The sequence below is a fragment of the Podarcis bocagei genome (assembly GCF_964188305.1).
Source record: "Podarcis bocagei genome assembly, chromosome: 4".
Taxonomy (NCBI): domain Eukaryota; kingdom Metazoa; phylum Chordata; class Lepidosauria; order Squamata; family Lacertidae; genus Podarcis; species Podarcis bocagei.
Window position 1 is genome coordinate 76,706,942 of NC_138128.1, and position 23,709 is coordinate 76,730,650.

The 23,709-nt window shown below is 41.3% G+C and overlaps 1 protein-coding gene across 8 annotated transcripts in view; it reads left to right on the forward strand.

Moving 5' to 3' along the window:
* Positions 1-5,186: 5,186 nt before the first annotated feature.
* RTKN2 (rhotekin 2) overlaps positions 5,187-23,709 on the forward strand; it is a 74,022-nt gene continuing 55,499 nt past the window's right edge. For 3 of the 8 annotated variants that reach the window (XR_014007212.1, XR_014007213.1, XR_014007214.1), the window contains exons 1-8: positions 5,187-5,982; positions 7,536-7,735; positions 9,816-9,874; positions 13,149-13,202; positions 14,253-14,370; positions 15,546-15,749; positions 20,336-20,430; positions 21,581-21,687. Coding sequence is in view for 3 of the 8 variants with exons in the window: in XM_081190917.1 (XP_081047043.1) it covers positions 5,926-5,982; positions 7,536-7,735; positions 9,816-9,874; positions 13,149-13,202; positions 14,253-14,370; positions 15,546-15,749; positions 20,336-20,430; positions 21,581-21,687 (894 nt within the window). In the remaining 5 variants the exon portion in view is untranslated. Of the gene's footprint in view, positions 6,065-7,535; positions 7,736-9,815; positions 9,875-13,148; positions 13,203-14,252; positions 14,371-15,545; positions 15,750-20,335; positions 20,431-21,580; positions 21,688-23,709 lie in introns of all 8 variants that reach the window. The other 5 variants (XR_014007215.1, XR_014007216.1, XM_081190917.1 and 2 more) reach the window with 4 other exon arrangements.

Below are 23,709 nucleotides of genomic sequence, written 5' to 3' on the forward strand. Positions count from 1 at the left end.
AGTGAGGATACTGGAGCGCAGAATTTTCTGCTCCGCAATCAAGTCCGTATGTTGCCAGATTCATTTCCACAATAAACAGAGATGTTTGGGCAGCTAGCCTTTGTGTATTTTGCAGTGTGCTGGGGGGGGGAGTAAAAAAAAGGGGGGACACAGAAATTCAAAGGAAGACACGTTTGATTAGCCACATCTGGCTACTCATGCGACTTAGGAGATTAAGAACTCCATATACCCGATGGTCTGCTGGTTTGGCACTATTTCCTCCTGTATTTCCTTACAACTCAAAGCTTGTTGCCTTTGCTGTAATCTAGGCTCCCTTGAGAACCAAGGGGGAGAAAAACAAAATGGAAAGATTGCATCAAAATGTGCTTTGCTCTCATAGCTGCGTCTTCATAATGGATGATTAACCGCCACAGCCACAAACCATAGCTGTCAACTTACAGATTTGAAAATAAGGGACCAGCAGCCTTGAAAATAAGGAATCAGTAGCCAAAATAAGGGATTTTCCAAGGGGCACAGGTATGTTCAACTTCTGAGCCCCTTCGAGCCAAAGGCAGAAACCCCGGCTATCAGCCAAACAAAGCCTCAAGCAGTGGTTCCCACAGCACAGCAACTTGGCAAAGGAGATGCAGCAAGGAAATAATAATGATAATAATAAATTTTATTTATATCCCGCACTCCCCAGTCAAAGCCGGGCTCAGGGCGACTAACAACAATAAAACAGTACAACAGTACAAACCACCGTCACCTCTCCACTGGGAAGCGCTGAGCAAAGGTGACTCCCCAGGCAACACGGCTGATTTGATCGGCACAAGGCATGCAAGCTCCACCCCCCAGTTGTTCTTAGACTCCTTATTGGGTGAGCAACGCAGCCAAGCAACACAGTTGGAGTTACTTCCGGGTTTTGCCGCTCGCGCATGCGAAGACGGTCAAAATGACGTCATGCGCATGCGCAGAAGCGGGAAATTGTGACCCATGGACGCGGGTTGCGTTCGCTTCTGGATGCGAAAGGGGCTCCGGAATGGATCCTATTCGCAACCAGAGGTACCACTGTATTGTTATGTACTGAGCTGAATCTTAGAACAATAGGATCCAGAATGCAGCAGTCTGATTGGTCTGCAGGAGCCACCCAATCCAGCTCCAGGTGGAAGTGAATCAGCAACCTGATTGGCCTGCAGGAGCAGCCCAGAATTAGCCAATCATGCAGGGCCCATTGTGTAAATAATGTATATATAGCTAGATGTTTTGGGGAAAGTTTTATTCATTGCTACTATGAGCTGAATAAAGAGCATGAAATTCACACTCGACTCCGAGTATATTTCAATTATCTTTGGTGATTGCCCCTCAGCTTCACAGTTCTGCTCCTCTGATTCATCAAAAGCAGAATGTGGCCATCTACTGTACTAAAAGTGGTGTAGGTCACCTTTGTTCAGATTGGGTTTGGGTGGCTGGAGATTAGGGAGGAACAGAGATGTGAAGACCTGGGGATTGGGAAGATTCAATGGATGGGTGGGGGAACAGCTCCACTCCACCCACATCTTTTCAGAAACAAATAGGGAGAGAAGAAACATGGGGGAGGCAGTGGTTTTCTCACCTATTTTTCAATTTTTTCCCCAGGCCTTCACATCTGTAGAAGAATAAAGCAACAAGTGGGATTAATATTTTGTAATTGGACTTTTAAGCATTAATATTGTTATCCACCCTGGGCCATTGAGATGGTGCTTAATATTTTGTAACTGGAGTTTTTAAAATTAATATTGTTATCCACCCTAGGCCCTTGAGACAATGCTTAATATTTTGTAATTGGACTTCAAAAATTAATATTGTTATCCACCCTGGGCCCTTGACATGATGCAGGTTATACAATAAATAATAAGTAATTATCTAACTTATAAAATATACATTATCAATTGGGGAAGGTGTGAGGAGAATGAAGGATTTTCAAATGTTTTTGTACTGTTGCTTTTTTGCTCTTATGTGTGCAGATCACTGGGGTTGCCAGCTCCTGAACACTGGTGACTTCAGCAGCTCCAGCGCAGGAAAATATTATGCATTAAAAGCAGTAGTTTGGAGGGAAGAGCAGGGGACTCTTCTCCCATAGGGCAAGCACAGAGACATTGTTAAAGTAACTAGTGATGTATCTGCGTTCAGAATGAGTAAACACAAACCACAGATTGTAAATAAGACTAACATTTGGGCATCAATATCGCAGCAAGTGTTTTTATTATGCAGAAATCAAGATGTCCAGAAATGCCATTCTTAAAAAATGCCAGTTATTTTTATGATTCAGAATCTATCTACTTGGAATAAAGTACAGTATTATTGGCTTCAGTAAAGCCACACTGAATTCAATGGGAGTCATCCACAGGTCAGGTGAGGCTGCAATCATGTACCCCACTTAATGGTAAACACCATTGAACTCAGTGAGATGTACTTTTGAGTAGACATGCATACAACTGCACTAGCAATGTCTCCTTAATGAAGGCCTGGCATTGCATGTTCACTTTGGGGTGTATTTTGTCTCGTTATGGCATTCCCACTACACAAATGTACAAAGCATCGTATTATGCCTTTATTCACAACACACATCAGTTTATAGAAGCAGCCAAAGAACAGTCCTGTGGCATTTTAATAAGGCAGGAAGCAAAAACAAAATTCAAAAAAAACTGGAGTTTTTCAGCAACAAAATAAACGGTTGTAAATTTTAATACTGGTTTTCTCTATACTGTTCCTATCTTCTGACAGCTTCTCAACAGCTTCCAGATAAATGTACCCTGGGGAAAATACAAAGCAATGAAAGTTTGCCTGATTGAGTACTGATGGATTAATAATGAGAAAATAAATTTCCATGTACATATGGCTGTCATTACAATTTAAAAAATTCTTTAGTAATGATTTATTACTCTCTTTTGACAAATTTTTGATAACGCCCACAGAGTTATGCTTGTCTATTTCTGCTCTCTCCGTGTTCCATCTTTCCCATCAAAAAGGGCTGGTCTTTTTGCGTCTAATCCTCAGGAGGCTGAAATTAGTTTTCTGGAGCAGTCATAAGAACCCAGAAGTCTCCTACAGGATGAGACCTGAGGCCTATCCAGTCCAGCCTCCTGCTTCTTCTAGTGGTCAATTAGATGCCTCTGGGAAGCGCACAAGCAGGACATGGGGCAACTGCCCTCTCCCGCCATTGTTCCCCAATGTCTTTTATTCAGAGGCGCTACACCTCCCACCAAAGAGAAAGGGGGTGTTTGTTGGTGTTTGAGAGACAGTGCCTGCTGTAGCTGCAGAGATCTAGGGCGCAAGCCTGACAGGCCCGAGTTGCCCTGCCCTCACATGAAGTCTTGGGTTTGCAATTTTGGGAGAGGGGAGACTGCCCGCTGGGGAGCGGGCTGGCTGGCGAGGCCACCTAGATTTAGAGGCCCTAGACTTCAGCCTACTTAGCCTATACATAAATCCAGCACTGAAGCCTGGGCAGTGTGTATGGAGGTCCCTCACCATAATGACTAGTAGCCAGTGGCGTAGCGTGGGGGGTGCAGGGGGGGCCGGCCGCACCGGGCGCAACATCTGGGGATTAGGGTTAGGGGGCGCAAATCCACGGGTTAGGGGGCGCAAATTACTTGCCTTGCCCCGGGTGCTGACAACCCACGCTACGCCACTGCTAGTAGCCATTCCCTCTTAAAGCCACTGAAGATTGTTGCCATCACAGTATATAGATTGGTTGCCCTGGAAATATATATATAGATTTGACTGCTCTGTTTAACTGAGCTCAATTTTTAATCAAGCTAAATGTTTAAAGATCAGAAAAGTTAATATGACACAGAAACGTTTGAACAATATTTACCTTTGTGACCCACACAGCACCCACAGTTCTATATATCATAACAAATTTTACAGAGTGTTATGGACAAACAGGTTGTGATTTTCCAGTTTCAGTGCCTTTTCTCTCTTCTGTTTGGTGCGGTTAATAAACTGCCTTCTCATAAATTGCCTTATTAGATGTACCAGGTTTCCCAGGCTTATTTCCCAGGATCTTTTTTTATTACAGATGTTTGCTTCAAGCTCCAACAACGCAGTATGTGTGGCTGCTGCTGTGTGTGTGTGTGTGTGTGTGTGTGTGTGTGTGTGTGTGTGTGTGTAAGAATATCAGTTTGCTATATACCGGTAGTACCTGGCCAAAATTTCAGTCAAATGATTTACTATGTTTCACTTGATCCTATATGTTTATTTGCAAATAGGTCACACTGACTTCAGTAAGCATAGCTCCCAGCTTAGGGAAGTTTAGAACTGCAGTCCTAAAAACATTCAAGCCCTCTCAATATCTTCATATTGTATTTCTAATCAAAAAGATGGCACGGTTAAGATTGCTGAAAAGTGCAACTGTGTTCTATTGGTCTTACTCCTGTGTAAATGTGCATAGGATGACAGCCAAAGTGGCTATTTTTTGTGACAAGGCTTTAGTGTGTCAAACAACTCTATGGAGAAGTATATATTAGGCAGATGAGCCTTTTCTCATTGCAATACCTCCTAAACGAGATACACCTCACAACTGTATTTGGGGGTCTCCAAAGGTGCAATGGGTCAAGGAAAATCTGTGGTACAGTGCAGCACACTCACAGTTAAAATATGTTTTCTGTACTGCCCTTCAGCAAAAAAACCCCCTCAAAAACATTGCATAACAAATTGCATTAAGCATGCAATAATAAAACGACAAAGATCGGTGAGGTAACATCCAAAGGCAATCCCAATGGAATCCTTGTAGAAGCTAAAACTCCATCAGATGGTAAGTGGTAATAAAATCTGGCGAAATGAAAAAGTTATTCGCCCAGCCCCTAAAAGACATCAGATTGGTGGCCAAACTGGCCTCAGGGGAGCACTGCACAAACAGGAACCTAGAAGACTAACTTGTCTCATTTCAGATGCCAAAGGGACTAGAAGGGTCTCTGGATGATAGCAGTGCATGGCTGCACACCGGCTTATGTGTATATAAGCAGTTCCTCAGGTCCCAAGCCCTTTAGGGGCTTTAAAAACAAGGATTGGCACTGTGAATTGCACTCAGAAAAGAGAATGAAAACCAGTATGTGGGTATTGGCTACATTTATAACCTGCCTTCTAAGGAGTCCAAAGCAGTGTACCTGGCTCTCCCTTTTATCCACACATCCTGGGAGATAGGTTAGGTCTGTGGGCCCTCCAGATGTTTTGGACAACTCCCACCCACCCCTGATCACTGGCAATACTGGCTGGGACTTTTGGAAACTATAGTTCACAACATCTGGAGGGCATCAGGCAACACAGTGACATTCATTGAGCCCTGGCAAGCTGTGCTCCTGAAGCGAAGTCCCAGGCAGTACTAGCCGAGCTGAAGGCAGCCCCGTATAGCTTTTTAATGTGTGACGTTTTATTATACTTTTATACTGTATAAGCCGCCCAGAGTGGCTGGGGCAACCCAGTGAAGTGGACGAGGAAAACATAATTTAAAAGGATTATGATTATAGTTAGCAGTGGCACGGCGGCTACTTCGTGGCGCTGGTTGGAGGAAGAACATTCTGCACATGCTCCGCGGCGCCCTCTCTTCATTGTTTCCCACAACCTATTTCAGTCAAGAGAGCTGAACGTGAGCGAACAGGGCTTCTATGTACGGAGGTCAGTCCTGGCTATGAAGCAAAGCGGGGGCTGTTGGCTGAACAGGCGCCTGAACAACAACGCGATGCTAGGCAGCCATTCGCCTCAAAGGCCGCCAAGCGAGCGCAGCCTTCTGACGAGGAGCCGCGGCCGAGGCGGGACGAGGAGAAGGAGGCGGAGGAAAAGGCGGGCCCCGCGCTGCCGTTGGGCCGGAGCAGCGGCGAAGGAGGCGGAGCGGGAAGTTTGAACTGCGGCGGCTCTGAGGAGGAGGCGGCGGCGGCGGCGGCGGCGGCCATAGCCGAGGCGGGAAAGGCGATGAGGCGGTGCCGAGCAGGCCGCGCTGCCGACGAGCAGCAGGTGAAGGAGGGCCAGGTGAGCAGCAGAGGCCGTTCGCCTCCCCGCCTTTTTTTGGGGGGGGGGCGGAGAGCAAACGCGCGTTGCTGTTATTTTGGAGGTTTGTCTCTCTTTCTCTCTCCTTCCCGTCCTCCTTGCATGCTGTATCAAGTACAGTGGTACCTCGGGTTAAGAACTTAATTCGTTCCGGAGGTCCGTTCTTAACCTGAAACTGTTCTTAACCTGAAGCACCACTTTAGCTAATGGGGACTCCTGCTGCAGCCGCACTGCCGGCGCACTATTTCTGTTCTCATCCTGAAGCAAAGTTCTTAACCTGAAGCACTATTTCTGGGTTAGAGGAGTCTGTAACCTGAAGCGTATGTAACCTAGCATATGTAACCCGAGGTACCACTGTAAATAGTAAGCAGGGGAGGAGAGAAGAAGGCGACATGGATTCCCGCCCCCTCCCCTCCTTCGTCTCTAAAGCGCCAGGAGAAGGCAGGGACCGGGCGCCCATCGCCCTTTTAGCCCCGGGAGCTAAACATTTGGAAACGGACTAGGGATGAGGTATTAAAGTTCAACCCTCCCCGTTTTGGAGACTCTCGGATTTTGGCTTTGGGCGGGTTTTCTTCAACCCCCCCCCTTTTTGTCCCCTTTTAGTGGTATAGCGGAGCAGGGACGGGGAAGGGCTGAAGGGTCCTGCGACCCTCTTTTTTTTTTGCCAGCCCAGTGTCCGCCAAATAAAGGAAAGCCCCTCCGTTTAGACCAGTGTTTCCCAACCTTGGTTCTCCTGCTGTTTTTGGACTTACAATTCCCATCATCCCTTCCCACTGGTCTTGCTAGTTAGGGATGATGGGAGGTGTAGTTCAAAAACAGCTGGAGCCCAAGGTTAGGAAACACTGGTTTAGACCGACCAGGATGCCACCCAATAGCGAGCAGTCCCATCGTTTTACTCTTCAGCAGACTGCAGCTTAAGCAAAGCTGCCTTCCTTAGTGATGAAGCTCTCATCGATGAAAAGAAAGCCACCTTTGTTTGCAGGGTACAGTCTTTGAAGGGTTGTCATGAAGGGCACCTGCCCCTCAGAATTTACGGCACCCAAGTAGTCCTCAAAGGATCCCTTGAGCCATGGCATAGTCTCACTGTGTGATGTTGGCTCTGTAGTTTTAGGACTCTGGTCACCCCTTGCACTCTAGCCAGGCCTTTTGGGCTGAGAGTCTTAACGCAGCCAACAGGCAGTGGGCAAATTGCCTTTTAGAGAAGTACCGGTATGTCCCCTCATGGTCCTCCTTCTCCAGGATCCTTGGAATGTAGACTGAAAATGTCTTTCTCTAACCCCATTGCAGAACTGAATAGGAAATAAAAATCCACACCTCCTAGTGTAAGGATAAGTTAACTTGATACCCTACAGATGTTGATGAACTACACTAGTTCCCACCATACTTTACTGTTGGCTAAGGAGGCTGGGGGCTGATGAGGGTTGTAGTTCCTGGCATCTGTTGTTCCTGGTTTAGCCAACTTTATTCCCCTCCAATAAATCATAAATCTGTCATTTGATATTTATCTGACAACTCCATTGTGTTTTGGTGTTTAGGGTGGCAGCATTCAAGAGAAAATTGACTTTGAAACGAGAATGCGAGAAGGAATTTGTAAGCTGCTTGCTGTGAGCACACAAAAGGACCAAATATTGCATGCAGTTAAGAATCTGATGGTTTGCAATGCTCGCATCCTTGCCTACAGGACAGAATTACAGAAACAGACAGGAGACTCAACCATGAAGAGAACCACAGTGCGGTCAGTAGTAATCTCAAGAGTTTTCTTGCAAGCATTCCCCATTAATCACTCATTATTACAGTAATGGCCTGTAATTCAGCATGGGGTAACTACTCACCAACCAATGTTCTTCAAACATTGGGTTTTTAATGAAAATATTACTGACTTAATTGCTGTGATGCAACAGATGCTCACATATGTGTCTGCCGCTGAAGTTGAAAGACAGGTGCAACTTCTGCAAGCAGCAGATGATCAGTGTGGCCTTAGTCTCATTCAGGGTCTAAGAACAGTTTCAGCTGCCGCTCTTGGTGGTAAGAAAAGTAGAGGGTTGAAAGAGCAGAGAATTCTTATGAAGGAGATCCAGGAGTCATGGAGATTTTGAGATTGGTCTAGTGACAAGAAACACCATCCTGTGTGGGAGCCACTTCGGATTTGGAGGAGTGACTCCCACATGGCTAGGATAACCTGGTCTCCTACATCAGCTTCTAATGAAGAAACACAGGAAGGAGCAGGTGATAATGTGTAAATTTTCTGTAAACAATAGGAACTAGCTCTGTGACCCTCAGAAGCAAAGTATTCTCAGGGCAGTTGTGACCTTTAAAGTGTTTTGAGCCTTACAGTTACATTTCTTATCTAAAGATGCCATATCAAATGTTAGATGACACAGAAAAGCTTGAGCATATATTTACAATATCTTCCCTGTACATCCCCCCCATAAAATAAAATAAAATGATTAATTGGTGCCATCTGCTGGTCAATGTTGATAACTACATCAACCATGAAAGGAAATAAAATACCTGTCCTCAGGCCAACTAGAAAAAGATGGTTTAGGATTTTAAAATACTGATTTTAATTATTATTATGCTTCACTGTAGCTTTGGCCACTTGCTTATTTTTGTATTACATTTTTAATATATACATTCATTCATTGCTTTTTACACAAAATTGTCAAAGTAACTTAGAAAAACAAGAAATATGAAAACCAAATATATAAACAGAATCTAAAATGCTAATCCACAAATATATATATAAAGGACAAATTTATTCCACTAAAAGGATGAGCACAAAAGAGGAAGTAGTCTGCCAAAAGGAGGACAGGGTACCACTGAATTTCTATGCTGGGTGTAGAAAAGAGTGTTTCGCAGCTGGGGTAGGGACAGCCTAGGTTTCTGTGCTAAGCAGCATTCTCTCTGCCTAGCACAGAAGCCAAAAGCGGTTGCCACTGATGGCTCAGAGCACTTCATGTCTCCTCCAGCAGCCTATTACATTTTCTTACTGGACATCCGGGAGGTGAAGCTTCCTATTTAACGTCCCGCATAGAAACGAAGGGGTTGGCAGCAGCAGCTGCTCCTTCCTTCCACCACCATCCTGTTGTGTTTTTGTGCTAGACATGCAGCAGACCAAACACCTGCTTGTCTAGCTTACAAACACAGCAGGCTGATGGCAGAGGAATTGCACAATCTGTAACTCCAGCACTATTCTACTTTGTTTTTATGCTGGACAGGGCATTGTCTCTTGCATGTCTAGTGAAGAGACGTAGTGGGTTCATGGCAAAAGGACCGAGTGATCATGCCTCTGCAAGGACTTTTCCTGTGTGTCCAGTACAGAAGCAAAGGAGGAAGTAAATTGTTTTACTTTGTTGCTCTGTCCATCTTGCACCAGTTCCTGTTATGAGAAAAGAGGATACCTAGAGAAATTTGCCCAAGACACAAGGTACTAGTTATGTTCAAATGTCATTGAACGATGGGAAGTTGCAGAAGAGCACAAATGTGGTTTGCCAGATTTGTTGGGTTTCAACCAAACTTAGAAGTTCCAGTAGATTTTATATGATAGAGCTATTTTGGAGGGAGGAGGGTATTAATGTGCACAGTTATGAATGTGCTACAGTGTCCTAGAAAATGCAAAAAATGTGTCATTTTTGAACCCTAAGTGGCTTAATTTTAATGGGTTGGTTAGAGTTACAATACTTTGGTGTGTGGATCCCTCTTGAGCATAACTGAATACACAATAATCTGACCTCAGATAAATTTATTTTGAAAGAAAAGAAGTGGATAGAAATTCATTTCTTTATCTAATTATAATCTTTATTTTGTTTTGTCAGATGTTCAGATTTTGCAGCTAAAGACCGTGAAGCTTGTGGAGGCAGACTTGCCATATCAGGTATTATTATGTGCTGAAAGCCTTCAGTTGGTGTGCTTGAAAATTTGCTGATGCAATATAAATTGCAATGCAGTGTCTTTTCACTGAAATGCATGCTCTCTGTGTGAAATGGCTAGCCTTGGGTAACTCTGTAACTAAATCCATTTGGAAAGTAAATGCATTCATTGCATTTAAGATAATATTCAAGGCCTTATCACCCTTACTGTGTAACTGTCTTGTACAAAGGATACATTTCCAGCTTCATCACTGGAGGATATAACTGCATAAGAACCAAGCAGGAGTAGTTTTGAAAATTACTTCTGATGTGGCATAAGCAGTGAAATTACAAGTATTGCATTCTAAATTGTACTTCTATGTCTTGGTCCTAAACTGGCATACTCCGAAAATAAGGCTCATTAATTTAAACAGAATGCAAGGTGCATTTAACTGGCGAGTAGGATCACAGTCTTAGTTTTTCAAAAAGGTGAGTGGGGAGAGGGGGTCTGTGACGTTCTCTCTTTTCAATTGATCATCCTCACCCATCTGAAGGCCTTCTGTTTTAATGACTTGCCCCTCACTACGGCTTATGCCTTGAATATGCTCCCCAAACAGCTTTAGTCATTGAAGACCTTCTCAAGGCCTACTTCATCCATGACTCCTTTGGCTTACCTCCTTAGTTCCAAATTCAAAGCCAGTATTTGTATCTTCAAAGATTGTTCCAATTATGTTTGCCGCATCTTTGTTGTAGACACCTGTCCTAGTGTTTAAATCTAGATTGTTAACTCAGTTGGACAGGGACCTTGTTGTTCCTTGTTGTTATTTACATAACACCACCATGGTGCATGGCATTTTACCGATTACAGAAGGATAGGTCCTTGGGAGAAAGGTGATGGCAAACCTAGACAGCATCTTAAAAAGCAGAGACATCAGCTTGCCAACAACAGGGATCCAGGAACAGATCACTGAGGGAGCCAATAACAGATCCTCAATAGAGGAAAAGCAAAAGAAGAGCTTTCACCTATGGAAATATTGAAATAGAATCAGTGAAAGGCAAAATTATGGAGACCCAGAACATAAAAGTGAATTGTGTAGAGGGGAAATAACAGCAGCAGCAGCACTAATTTTCCAACTTGCCAGGCTAAACTACAAAACCTTTGCCTGTGTGCCAGAATATAATTATATAAAGTGATTAGTTGGTCTGACCAGTAATTTTTTTCTGGTGAAGCTCTGAAGAAAATAACCTTCTGCCTTTATTAAAATAAATCTATTATTGCCAGCTTTTTATCTGTTTAGTTTAAGTTCTATTTTATTCTTGCCTCAGTGTTGGATTTTGTTACATTAATGTGACTCCAAGAAACGGATAGCCAATTAAATGCTATGAAAGCTTTGAAGCAGAGTCTCATGAGAATACATTGCCAGTGGGATTTATTGCTGAAATAGCAGGCTTCGATAATGTGCACCATAGGCCAAAGAATGTCTGCTTATGAAATTGATTGAGATGTAATCTTCTTTGACATGAAGCTGTTCACTTCTGCCATTCCACATTTCCCTGCATGTTGCAAACTCTTTATGAAGCATCATTTGAAAGCCAAGTTACTTTGATTTTTACTCATAACTGGAAATGAATTATTCTAATAAATTGCCGTTCCAGTTTTAGTAAACAGTGTAAAACATTACTCTTTTCCTGTGATTATTGGATGCTTCTCTTCCTTTTAAAGCCAAATTTATCCTAATTTTTTCCAAAGGTGTTGGAAAAACATGCAGCTTGTCAGTGTCTCCTAATTTCTACCTCTTGTGGTGTTCAAATCATTTTGCTTATTAGTTGGCAACACAAAGGTAAAATATTCCATACAAAATTTTCCTGTGATTTCAAAATATAGTGTGGTGCATCTTCCTCGAAGATAACAGGAGCTGTCATATTCAAGGGTCCACATAATTTGGCCTTGGTATCCAGTCAAAATTTGTGGCTGCCGCTAACCATGTGATGATGCCGTGTTAGATTTCAGATCCACCCCTGTGCCTCTGAAGCGCACCACAACTGTGGCAACAAACCTCCGACCAAATCCCCTGCCTCTAAGCTGTAAGTGCTGAGCTGTGGAGATGTTTGCAAAGTGGCTAGGCTCTTGTGACTTTGCAAGCTTCTCTGGAAGAAGAAGGAGAGTTTGGATTTGATATCCCGCTTTATCACTACCCTAAGGAGTCTCAAAGTGGCTAACAATCTCCTTTCCCTTCCTCCCCCACAACAAACACTCTGTGAGGCTGAGAGACTTCAGAGAAGTGTGACTAGCCCAAAGTCACCCAGCAGCTGCATGTGGAGGAGCGGGGAATTGAACCTGGTTCACCAGATTACAAGTCCACCACTCTTAACCACTACACCACACTGGCTAAAGGAACCCCTCCCCCTTTTTTGAGACTTGGGAGAAGAATCTTCTTGAGCTCTATCCAAACCGAACCAAATCTAGCCGAATGAATGATTTCACTGTTTTGCAAGCATCCTTGAGACATGGTGGAAGGAGTGGGAGATTCTGAATAAAAGTGCTTTCTTACGTTGAGCTAGCCAAGTGCCTTTATGGACTTGTTCTTACAGAATCAGACTGGTGGTTCTTCCAGCCTAGGGCTGTTTACTCTCTGTGGCAGTAGCTCACCAAGCTTTTGGACAAAGTTCTTCTGCGTCACTGATGCCCATGGTCCTTTAGAAGAACCTGGCACACTGAAATAACATTCTGTCACCGAGATATTCCCAAGCTAAATCAGCACTATTGACTGAATAATGGACTAACTTAAATAAATAAAAGTTCCTAACTTCCAAGTAAAGTGGTACCTCCCGAACAAATCGGCTCCCAAAAGCCGCAAACCCGGAAGTGAGTGTTCCGGTTTGCGAATGTTTTTTGGAAGTCGAGCGTCTGATGTGGCTTCCATGGCTTCCAGTTGAGTGCTGGAAGCCAATTGGAAGTCACGCCTTGGTTTTCGAATGGTTTCGGGAGTTGAGCGGACTCCCGGAACAGATTAAGTTCAAGAACCAAGGTACCACTGTATTTTTAGGTACATATGGGTAAAATTCTAAACTTTTCTTAACTGAAAATGCCCTTTCAGTTGATGTTCTTCTGAAATTTTGCCAAAGGGAAGTCTATGATAATTGAACAGTATCATTGATGATTGATTAGGCAGGCTGCTGGATACAGTGTGCTTGACTTTTGCCGCAGATAAGGATTAAAAGAAACAATTCTGAATTTTTGGATTGTATTGGGATAGCATCATGATGTCACCATGTTTAATTTTTCCTGCTTGCTTTTAGATCTCCGAATTCCATTAATGTGGAAAGGCTCTGATCACTTCAGCAGCAGAGACAGTAAGTATGTTTGTTTTGTAAAATGATTTTGTACAACTAAACAGGAGAGCTCAATCTCTTATTGAGCAAGCGGGCATTGTGCAGCATTTACTTCTTACTTGGCATGTAATGTGACCTCGCAATAGACCTAACATAGTTATTTGAAATAGGCTGACTTGAAATCTATAGTTCTTAAAATATGCAATGCTTGGAAGAGTGTAGAGTGACAGAAGTGTATGATGCTATCACATATTCAGTAGTAGGAGAGCTGAAATATCTGATAAAGATACAGAAAGTAATCCTGCTAGTTGAAACATTGAAATGTATCTAAATGAAACTTTGTCTCCTGTTGGATGGATTATTGACTTGGCTTCGTGCAGGCATGCAGTTTGCTGTGTCATGGAGATTAACTCCTGAGTCTTTTCAAACTGTCTCTTCCCCCACCATCCCCAAAGATTTCACTTTGAATTTCCGTAAGGTCAGAGAGGCTCAGTATGGCAAAATACTCTTATCCTTCATTGTGCATTCTTTAATGCAAGTTCTTTAATGCGAGTTTGTAAAAGAAAGAAAAAAAGAAGTAGGTTTATCAGAAAAAATAACTTCCATGAGTTTTAAAGAAACAAAGATAATGTGTTGGTCCAGGTATAAACATTTTTGTTATAGAAACTGCTATATTGTGTAAATTCTTAAAGGTTTACCTGCAAAGGTTCTGCAGAATATATAAAGACGAGATCCAGTGACCTGCTGAATCTTCCCCTCCTTTGCATCTTTCTGCTGCATGCAAATAAATAAATAAATCCCCCCTCATAAAATTTTCAGCTTGTACTGGTCTATCTTTTTTTAATAGAAATAATTTGATATTGTGCAATATGCCTGCCAGGCATATGCAAACAACTAAGGAAAAACATTTTCTGTAATATTTAGCTGCTGAAGTGTTTTAGTTTTTGTGTGATTTTTATTGTATTATTGTTGTCGTAAACACCTTCAATTCTTTATTTAATTGCAATAAACAATTTAAATAAATAAATATAGCAAGTCTTTTAAAAGTATTTTTGGATTTTCTTTTTCCAGGAACCCAACGTTACTCAGTATTTTGCTTACTCAAAGCAGGAACTCAGGTTTTTGATACAGACTTGCTTATTGTAGATAAAGCAATCACAGATATATGTTTTGAAGGTGCAACCATATTGTAAGTATCTCTGGATCAATGTAGAGTTGCAGGGCCTCACCAAGTTGCAAGTTTAAAAAGAATGAAAGGCTCTTCTGAAGACAAAAATCCAAAAACAATCACACAACCCTTCTATTACACCGAAGGCAAAATGGGAAAAGTAGAACATTCAACTTGTCAAATCAAAGGCTTAAAGAAATTGCATTATGAATACTGCTTGGAATATTTGAAAATATTTGAAAATTTGAAATTCTGTGCATTGCTGAAAGACTTGAGGAAATAGAAGGATGGAAGATTGGCCAAAACCAGAACAGGGTCCTGGATGCTATGCCTTCAGGTGATCAAATGTGGGTAACTGACCTGATCTGAACTTGCCATTTGGTGAGGAGCTGCTGGTGCTCTCCGCTCTCCCCACTGTGCTGCTTAGTTAGAGCTTGTAGCCTGTGCATATACATACTTATATATATGTGTTTACATGAATATGCACAGGTGTTCAGATGCATCTGTTCAGGGAGGCAAAAAGCATTGCAGATACCTATTGAAACTATCACTCTAGCTGTTAATTAATTCCATTGGTTTAGAAATCCTGATTCAGTGTCCATTGTCTCAGCAAATGACCTTGTATTAAAGCCTGAAAACTTGGGTACATACAATGGGCTCAATTTTCAGACATCTATTCTTGTCCTCTTTAGCTGTACAAAGTATTTTTTTTTTTCCCCATTGGAGAGCATCAGATTGCTGAATGTGTTCAAAACCACTTGATTTTGTTATTAGCTGATGCTGGTTGAAGAGTTGTCTTTTTCCCCACAAGCCTTCACGAACCCTTTCCCCATTATGAAAAAGCCATCTGAGGTTAGACGCAGGGTCACCAAAGAGGGTTTCCTTTTCTTGTTGTGATTTCTTCCCCAGAGACGTTTGCTTGCCCCCAGTGCTTATGCCTTTTCCGTGCTAGGCAATTAATTTTTTTATATACCTGGGCATTTTTAACATGTTTTATAACAGTTTTTAGAATCTGGTTTTGTGACTGTACTTTGATTTATTGTTTTGTTTTAAATTTCACTCTGGCATGGGAGGCATTCACTGGAGAGTAGCTGAGACATAAAATAAATAAATAGCCGTAATTTTGTTTTACAGTATTCTAAATTTTTGTTTGAACATTGTACTTATCCTAAAAGCTGTGAAACAATTGTTTCTAGTGAGGAAGCTGGCCCAGCCTTCCAGCTGAAGATTGAAGTCTACAGTTGCTGCTGTACTGAAGAATCTTCAACTATAACAAACACTCCTAAGAAGCTAGTAAAGAAGTTGAAAACCTCAATTGGGAAAGCTGCTGGGAAAAAACTCAGTCCTGTGTTGGATGACAGCAACCCTGAGTCCTTGTTGCTTGCTGATGCAGCTGTAGTGTGAGTGAATTGTTCTTTAATTTAAACCTAGGATTGGGGGGGGGGGTTGGGAGCAGTTGGTCTTTATTTAAAAGTGTATGGGAATAGAGTCCATGCCTATGTACCAAGTGCTAAGAGACGGACATCTTTACAGCTCCTAAAAATCTGAATTTCCTGGGAGTTTCCTGCTCCTGCCTGACCCCTGAGCCACAGGATAAGTCAATTTGGCTACTCTAGTGTAGTGTAGCACATAATGCATCTGGACTGCCTATCTCTCAGCAGCAGAAGATACATCTTGGCAATTGTTCAATCAGATCTTTGCAATTGTTTGGTCTGATCTTTCTTCTAGCCTGGGGGGAGTGGTATGTGCAGCTCTGTAGCTGCAGCCACCTTCCCGAATTAGAAAAGAGGAAAGTGCCAGGGGCTGCCAGTTTGTCCACAGGATGCCTGTTTCCATTAGCCAAGACACGTTTTCCCTATATTTGTCTGGGATGTGAGTAAGGGATTGATTCGTGCCAGTTTATCAGAGCTGCTTTCTCACCTCAATCAGAATGTTGGGCTGAGAGGGGTGAATGAATAGGGAAACATACAAATACCTTATGCCAGGTCAAATTATCTGACCATCTAGTCCAATCTTGTCTCTTCTTGGCTGGCAGCAGCTCTCTCGGACCTTTGGAAAGAAAGTGTTTCACATTACCTACTACAGTACCTGATCCTTTTAAGTGGGAATACCAGGGACTGAACCTAGGAGCTTCTGCATTCAAAACCTGTGCTTTGCCACTAATCTATGGTTCCCTCCTCCAAAGGATGGAAGAGGAGGGACTAATGAGACCAAAAATATTGTCATGGAATAATTTTGATTATTTATACACTGCTTTTCCATCATAAGCTGTGCCCAAATCAGTTTACAATTACATGTAACATGGGGGGGATAGTTTGTTACCAAGCACATCATCAAGTTCAAATAAGACAAATGTCAACAAGCACAGTTACAAAGACTTTGATTTTGGTCTTTACGTATATTAAGGGGCAAAAAAGAACAGCTAATCTTCACTTTAAGTGCTGGTATTGCAGCACTTCAAGGTTCACAGCAGCCTGGCTTAAATATAAATCAGAACACGGGGTCTCTTCACCAGGCTAGATAGTTCACAGCTGGTTCCCCTGTATCTCCACCAGAGGAGGCTAAGAGCAGCAAAAGGGAAGTGCAGGGGAGTCTCAGACATTCCAGATACTCATGCTAATATTACTACATCAGGAGTGGAGTAATAGTGTCTCCTTTGCATGCAGAAGGTCCCAGGTTCAATCTCTGACAGCTCCAGGTAGGGCAGGTAGCTATGAAACCCTGGAGAGCTACTGCCACTCAGTGTAGACAACACTGAATTAGAGGGACCCATTTTCTGACTTGGTATAAGGAAGCTTCCTGTGTTTCCTACACCAGGATAAACTAAAGTTATGCCTTTTAGTAGACATCTATTATCCTGATATGTTCATTGTATCATTGTGTGGTGTTTCTGTGGTACATCCTGCCACTCTATTCTTATACACGTTTATATGTCTGGTATAGTTGTATAATATAGTGAGTTCTCAAGCCTTCAGTGAGTTAGGGACTACCTCTGCATGGCTTTAGCAGATTGAGTGGATGAGACCAATAGGGGGTCCAACAGTCAAAAAGGCAGTTTCTGCAAATGCTGTAGAGGGAAGTGAGGGGCAGATGGGGCTCAGCAACCTGGGAAGGTAGTCCATCTAGGAGAAGGAAACCTCTGATCCTAAACCTCCACTGCTTTGAGGGATACTTTTAGAAGAAAAGGCTAAGGACTGAATCCTACACAAATCCAGAATGGAGTCTCTAAGACAGTTGGATAGCACCTTATACACCTCCTTCCAGCAACTCCTGCAGCCAAGCTGGTGCCAAATGCATTGCCCTGCTTTCCTTTGGACCACATCAGCAAGACCAAGAGTAGGGGCTTGTCATCTGGGCAGCCCAGGACCCCCATACACACTGTCCAGACATGTACTGTGGAATCTCACTTCGGTGCTGCTATCGCACTTATTTGACTTCACCCCCAGAGGTGCACGCCATTGTCTCTCAAGACAAAGGGATGTCAATAACAATAAATAGTTGCAATCGCAGCATCAGATAATGATATATGATTTTTTTTATGACCTAATGAATGAAAGCATTTGTATGAGTAGCATCAATGATATGCAAAATGCTTTCAAATTTAGGAAAAGTGGGTCAAATGAATCAGCTGACAAGGCTTGGATGTATCACATTAAAGGAATATTCTGGAACACACTTTTTTGTAGCAGGAATAACTGAGCAACTTACATATATGCTGCAGATGGTATTGTTAGTAAGTCTGGTTGAGGTTTTGTATCAAATGTGCTGATAAGAACAGGCTGCCATTCTACTGAAGACAGAGCCAGGAAAAAAATCATAAGTTTTAATGTATAGATAGCGAAACACTTTGAAAACATCTTGTAGAAAGAGCTTTGGAAGTACAAAATATTCTAATGCAAGCAAGTGTGGTTGGCTAGTTTCTGCAAAGATACTTCCATTTAAGGCAATAATCTAATTCAAACATTTAGGCAAAACATTGCTAGCAGTGCTAATTAGCCTGTTCAATTTGAAAACTGATAAAAATTTGAAAGATGAAGAAATTGGCAACTGATAACAATTTTGGAAATGAGACAATGAAGTTAGCCAAAAAAAGAGAGAATCTCATGTTTTAGATGGAAAATGTTACTATGAAACATATTTCAATAGTGAAGTAGTCTGTTTTCTTTGGCAAACCTTGTACTATATAAATAGTAAGGATCTCTAACTTGAACATTCAGCACAAAAAGATTTTCATCTGTAATAAGAAACTCAGCTATTTAAAATGGAACAAAAATGTTCAATTACAGATGGCTTTTATGTGTTTGCCTAGTGATTGAGAATCTTTTGGTTGGAATCCATTTATAACCAGCACCTTGTTTTCAGCTGTTCAAAGATTTTTCCCCTTGATGTGCTAATGGAAATTGTACTGCAATGGTATTTATCCTGTGTAATGAGTGAAACAAATGTAATCATTATCCTATGACAACAACTCTTGGGGTGGGAGGGGGAGACCTTAGAGGTTCAAAAACAGATTACTGAGCTGTTCAGAGGAAGTGGAGCTTTTTCAGCTGTTACCCAAATTATACTGTTGCTAAGACAAACCACAAAGCACTTTAAAACTTAAAGCAGCCTCTTTGTATGGATATCAAATGAGAGGAGGCAATGAAATTTAAATGTTCATTGGGTTAGCAAATATAATTATCTAAAATTAGACAATGATAGAAAGGTGATTGCCACCCTGGGCTCCTTTGGGACGAAGGGTGGGGTACACGTCAATTAACTAACTATTATTATTTAAAAATAATATTGTTATCTGCAGCTACCTCCAAAAGCTGTACATAAGCTATGGCTGCCACCTGATATTTGTGGAGTATGTATAGGTGCCAAGGGCCAAACTATTTTATTAAATAGGTTTGTGTTGTGTAATTATTTTTTGTTTGACAAATAGTGTGTGAGAGTGTGACTGTCTCATGGGACGAGGGCTTTAACACTTGTCCTGCTGCAGTCCTGGTCAGAATTTTTTCCATGCCCAGTATTTACAATGGAAGGAAAACTCCCATACCCTTCAACATTTCTCCAATGAAAACAAGGACATCCCATTCCATAATGATAATTTTATTGTTTATACCCCACACATCTTACTGGGTTACTCCAGCCGCTCTGGGCAGCTTCCAACATAGATAAAGCCATAATTAAACATAAAAACTTCCCTATACAGGATTGCCTTCAGACGGCTTGGGGGTTGGATAACTCCATATCCTCTAACATTTCTCCAGTGAAAATAGGGACATCCTAAGGAAAAGTTGGACATTCTGGGATTAAATCAGAAACCTGGACGGCGTCTCTAAATCAGGGATGTTCCTGGAAAATAGAGATACTTGGAAGGTCTGAACTCCTTTGGGTGTAACCAGGAGCTTTTCTCTCAATGAACCAGAAGGTGTGAGGCCCCTTGATTCCCACCCTACACCACAGTTCCAGCCTTGATTGCCCCCCATCTCTGCCCCCCATCCCCGGACAAGCCAGCTATTTATTAATCAAAAAACAGATATGCCACACAAATATATGTGCTGAAAGCCATGTCTAGTGTGTTCCTAAAAGGGGAATTCCCTTCAGAGCAAAGTAGGATGAAACCTATAACCTTGCAGCAGCATATAGGGAGAGCTGGAGTGTATAATGGGCTCAAACAGCAGCCAAAGTGAAAGGAAAAAACAGGTTTCTTGTAAGGCAATCAGTGTTTATAGCTGTAAGAAATACATTTCTAATTGAAATAGTGGTGGGCCTAGGGCCCTTCAGAAGTTAAAGAAACCAAACTCCATTCCAGAAAGGGGGCACCCAGTTCACACAATGGAGCAATGTTACTACATGTATGCACCCAAGTCTAGTGAGCACAGTTTCCAAAATGTACTTTAAATATAATATGGAGCAAAGATCAAAAATACAGCTGCTTTTGAATTAACTGAACTTCGATGTTTTGTGCACAATACTGAAATAAACCTATCTTTGCCAGGGGTGCAAAATACAATTTGCTGGCACATACATCTTTGGGATTGGAGAGTGTCAACAACAATTTCAGGACCCACAACCTTACTGCCGTGGGAGATGGTAAGTTCAGAGTCAACAAGATAAATGATGTATGAGTAGAATATTCCAACTTGATTTCAAAGTACTCAAATGTAGTGATTGTTTTCCTTGCCTCATGTTCTGCCAAACCTTACAAACTGTATGAAGATAGCTTTTCTCCCTGCTATCTTAACAGCATTTGGAAGGAAAGAATTTGCACTTTTGATGGATAGTCCCTCCTGCCTCCCGAACTACGGCTTGTAATTTCCCCAAATCTCTGTCCAATGCACATTCACTCAAAACTAAGTCCCACTTTGCTAAGTAGACAGTGTTGCAGTTGGAGGCAAGTGAGTAGGAGGTCCAGAACCTGGAACGAGTTGTAAAAGCAGCATTTATATGGGGCAGACAGATGCTACTAGGAAAGGTGAGATAAATGCCCATGCCACCCCCCCCCCGTGTTTTTATGTATATAATTCTCCTGCAGTAGATGAAACCTGTTTACATGGTGTGTGTTTTTAAAAAAATATATTGGCATTTCTAGTCATGTATACTGGATGAAAGTGCCACTGAAAATATAACCCATGTGAGTTCTGGTTCACAGTCTTAGAACAATTGTGGACATGCATAACAAATTACTCTGGATTCCTGTACAGCAGAACAGTGCCCTTGCAATCTAACACACTTATTAAGCCACAAAATTCTTCCTTTTTTCCTTCTGTTTTTTATTTTGGATGCCTAAGTCAGCTTCTACATTCAGCAGCTTCTACATTCAGCAGCTGACCAGCAACTCTCTCGAGCTGACTTTTGTATGAGGAAGTGGAAGGAATGAGAATTTGTTTGGTAAATGAAATGTATGATGAGGTGATGATCACTTAAGATCATGTTGAAGAAACAAGAGTATAAACTGAGGGTGGATTCAGCTGTGCTGTTTTTGTCATGTTGTTGGATGCACTAGGCAAGTGACCTTCTCTTTGCTGTTTTTGGCAAAGAAATCTTTGTTGTCCAAAGCGGTCTACTGTTCTTTAGTTCTCTCTAGTCCTGTGCGATGGAGATCTCATCCTGTAGTGTAATGAATTCAAATGCAGGCTCCAGTCTTTGTTCCATGTCTTGTAATCAACTATTGGTAAAAAAATAATTCCTATTGTGTAATGACTAATCTAACAATATGCAATGGTCATGACTTTCTTTTTAGAGGAATCTTCTTTTTGGCTTCCATTGTATGGCAGCCTGTGTTGTCGTCTAATTGCCCAACCATACTGCATGACCAAGGATATGATGACTGGATTTCTTAGTCAACAGGTAAATTGTATTTTTATTTTATACACACACACACACGGTTGATGTAAACATACACAAGGTTAAAAATTGAAATGTAATGTTCAGTTTTAGCTAGGCAAACTTGTAATGCATTGTATCAGTCTTTTAAGTTGAAGCTGCATTCCCCCCGCCATAAAATATTGGTTAGAACATGCACAGATACAAAAATTCACCTCAAGAGCTAAAGGTCTCTTGCATCGCCCTAGGGAACAGTACAACCCTGTAAAATGTTGAAGGCAGCCTTGAACACAAAATGTAAATGAATTTTAGCATGATTTAAAATAAACACCACAAGCATGGGCAATAATATCCCTATAGGAAAATGATTATGCTGAAATAAAATGCAGAAGCAAAAATGGCCCCTGACTTACTGGTGTCAGTTGGCAATTGTGTCATTGTTGAGGTTGAGACTGGAAGATTTAAAGGAAAATTTGTTAGCCAGGTGATGCAGTATTATATTCATTAATGTGAAATCCTCTTTTTTTTAAAAAAATGGGGACTTCTGTGACATGATAACTACAATGATAAACACTGGGTTGAAAAGAAACAAATCATTAGGGTGTTGCCATTGCTAAGTGTACATTACCTTGAATAATACATCTTCCCACGTGGACTTGATGCACAGGGTCTTACTTTGGAGGAATTTATGTTTGTGTGTATATCAATGAATTGTTACATGCAACATGTGCTATGTTATGTGGGACACAGGTCATTTCCCTATTCTTCACAGTTTCCAATAAACATCACCATAAGTTTGACACTTGCACATAAAATGTTAGCTCTTTATGTGTATCACTGTAGATGGGAAAATGTTTTAATACATACTTTTAAAGAAAACATTTACCCGAGTTACAGATAAATTCTTGAGGTTGCAAAACTGTTACATGTTTTGAAATGCAATAACAAAAAAGCATTTAAACATGCACCTTGATTACAGTACTTTTGTAGGGAAGATCAAGGCACTTAACTAACAAATAGTTTAATGTTAACAAGAGTTAAATAATATTGACTAAAACGCAAAATACTATGTAAAGAAGCTTACAATCGTTACAGTGGTCACTATGGAATTACCCTTCCTATAGGTAATGCATAAAAATATAGTTAGCCCCAGAAGCAGCTGTACTCACCCCCTGCACAGTGGAGTGTATTATCATCGTCATCTTTTTTATTTATTTATTTATTTATTTATTTATTTATTTATTTATTTATTTATTTATTTTGCAAAGAATCTTGGGAGCCCATGGAGACTGGGGAAGATAGATTATTCTCTGATCTTAATAATCAGAGCTCTAGTGAATAGAGCAGAAATGTGACTGGCAAATTGAGGAAGGAATATCTGTGACTATAAAAACAGCGGCCTATTCTACCCAGAATCAATTTGCTGCCCAACATTATTGGGTAGGCAAGGGCATTTAATCATTTGGGAATCTTAAATATGTCCAATTAATGGATGTTTCATGGGCTTATTTACAGAAGTGTCTGTTCCTTTTACGACTTCTTGTTGCCACAAGTAACATTTGTGTTTGCTTCCCTCTCTCATGTTTTTATACTAACTTTGTTTAGGGGGGATATTACTGCTTCTCAATTCTGAAGATCTCTTAATGGAATAAAAGTTGTTGCATCTTTATTGCCATTCAGTATTGTCTGTGAAAATTCCTAGTTGCCTAGTTTTTTTAAACAAGCTATTTTACCTAAATTATTAAGACATAAGCTAATGAGTAATCTCCAGCTGTTAAAATGCCTTGTGAATGGATGTTGGAACTTAGATACACAATGCATAAGAGCAGACTGGATTGATTGATAAATAACATAAAATGGAAATGTGTATATATAATTTATTTATAGAAAGAAGCTGCATCTAGACACATCAAAGAAGTGTTTCAGTTTAAAGCGTTGTAAATTTAAACAGGGAAAACAGGTAGAGAAAAACAGGACTCCACTTCGCCATCAGGTGGCACAATGTTATATTGCATATACAATGCATATAAATCACTTTTTTGTTAC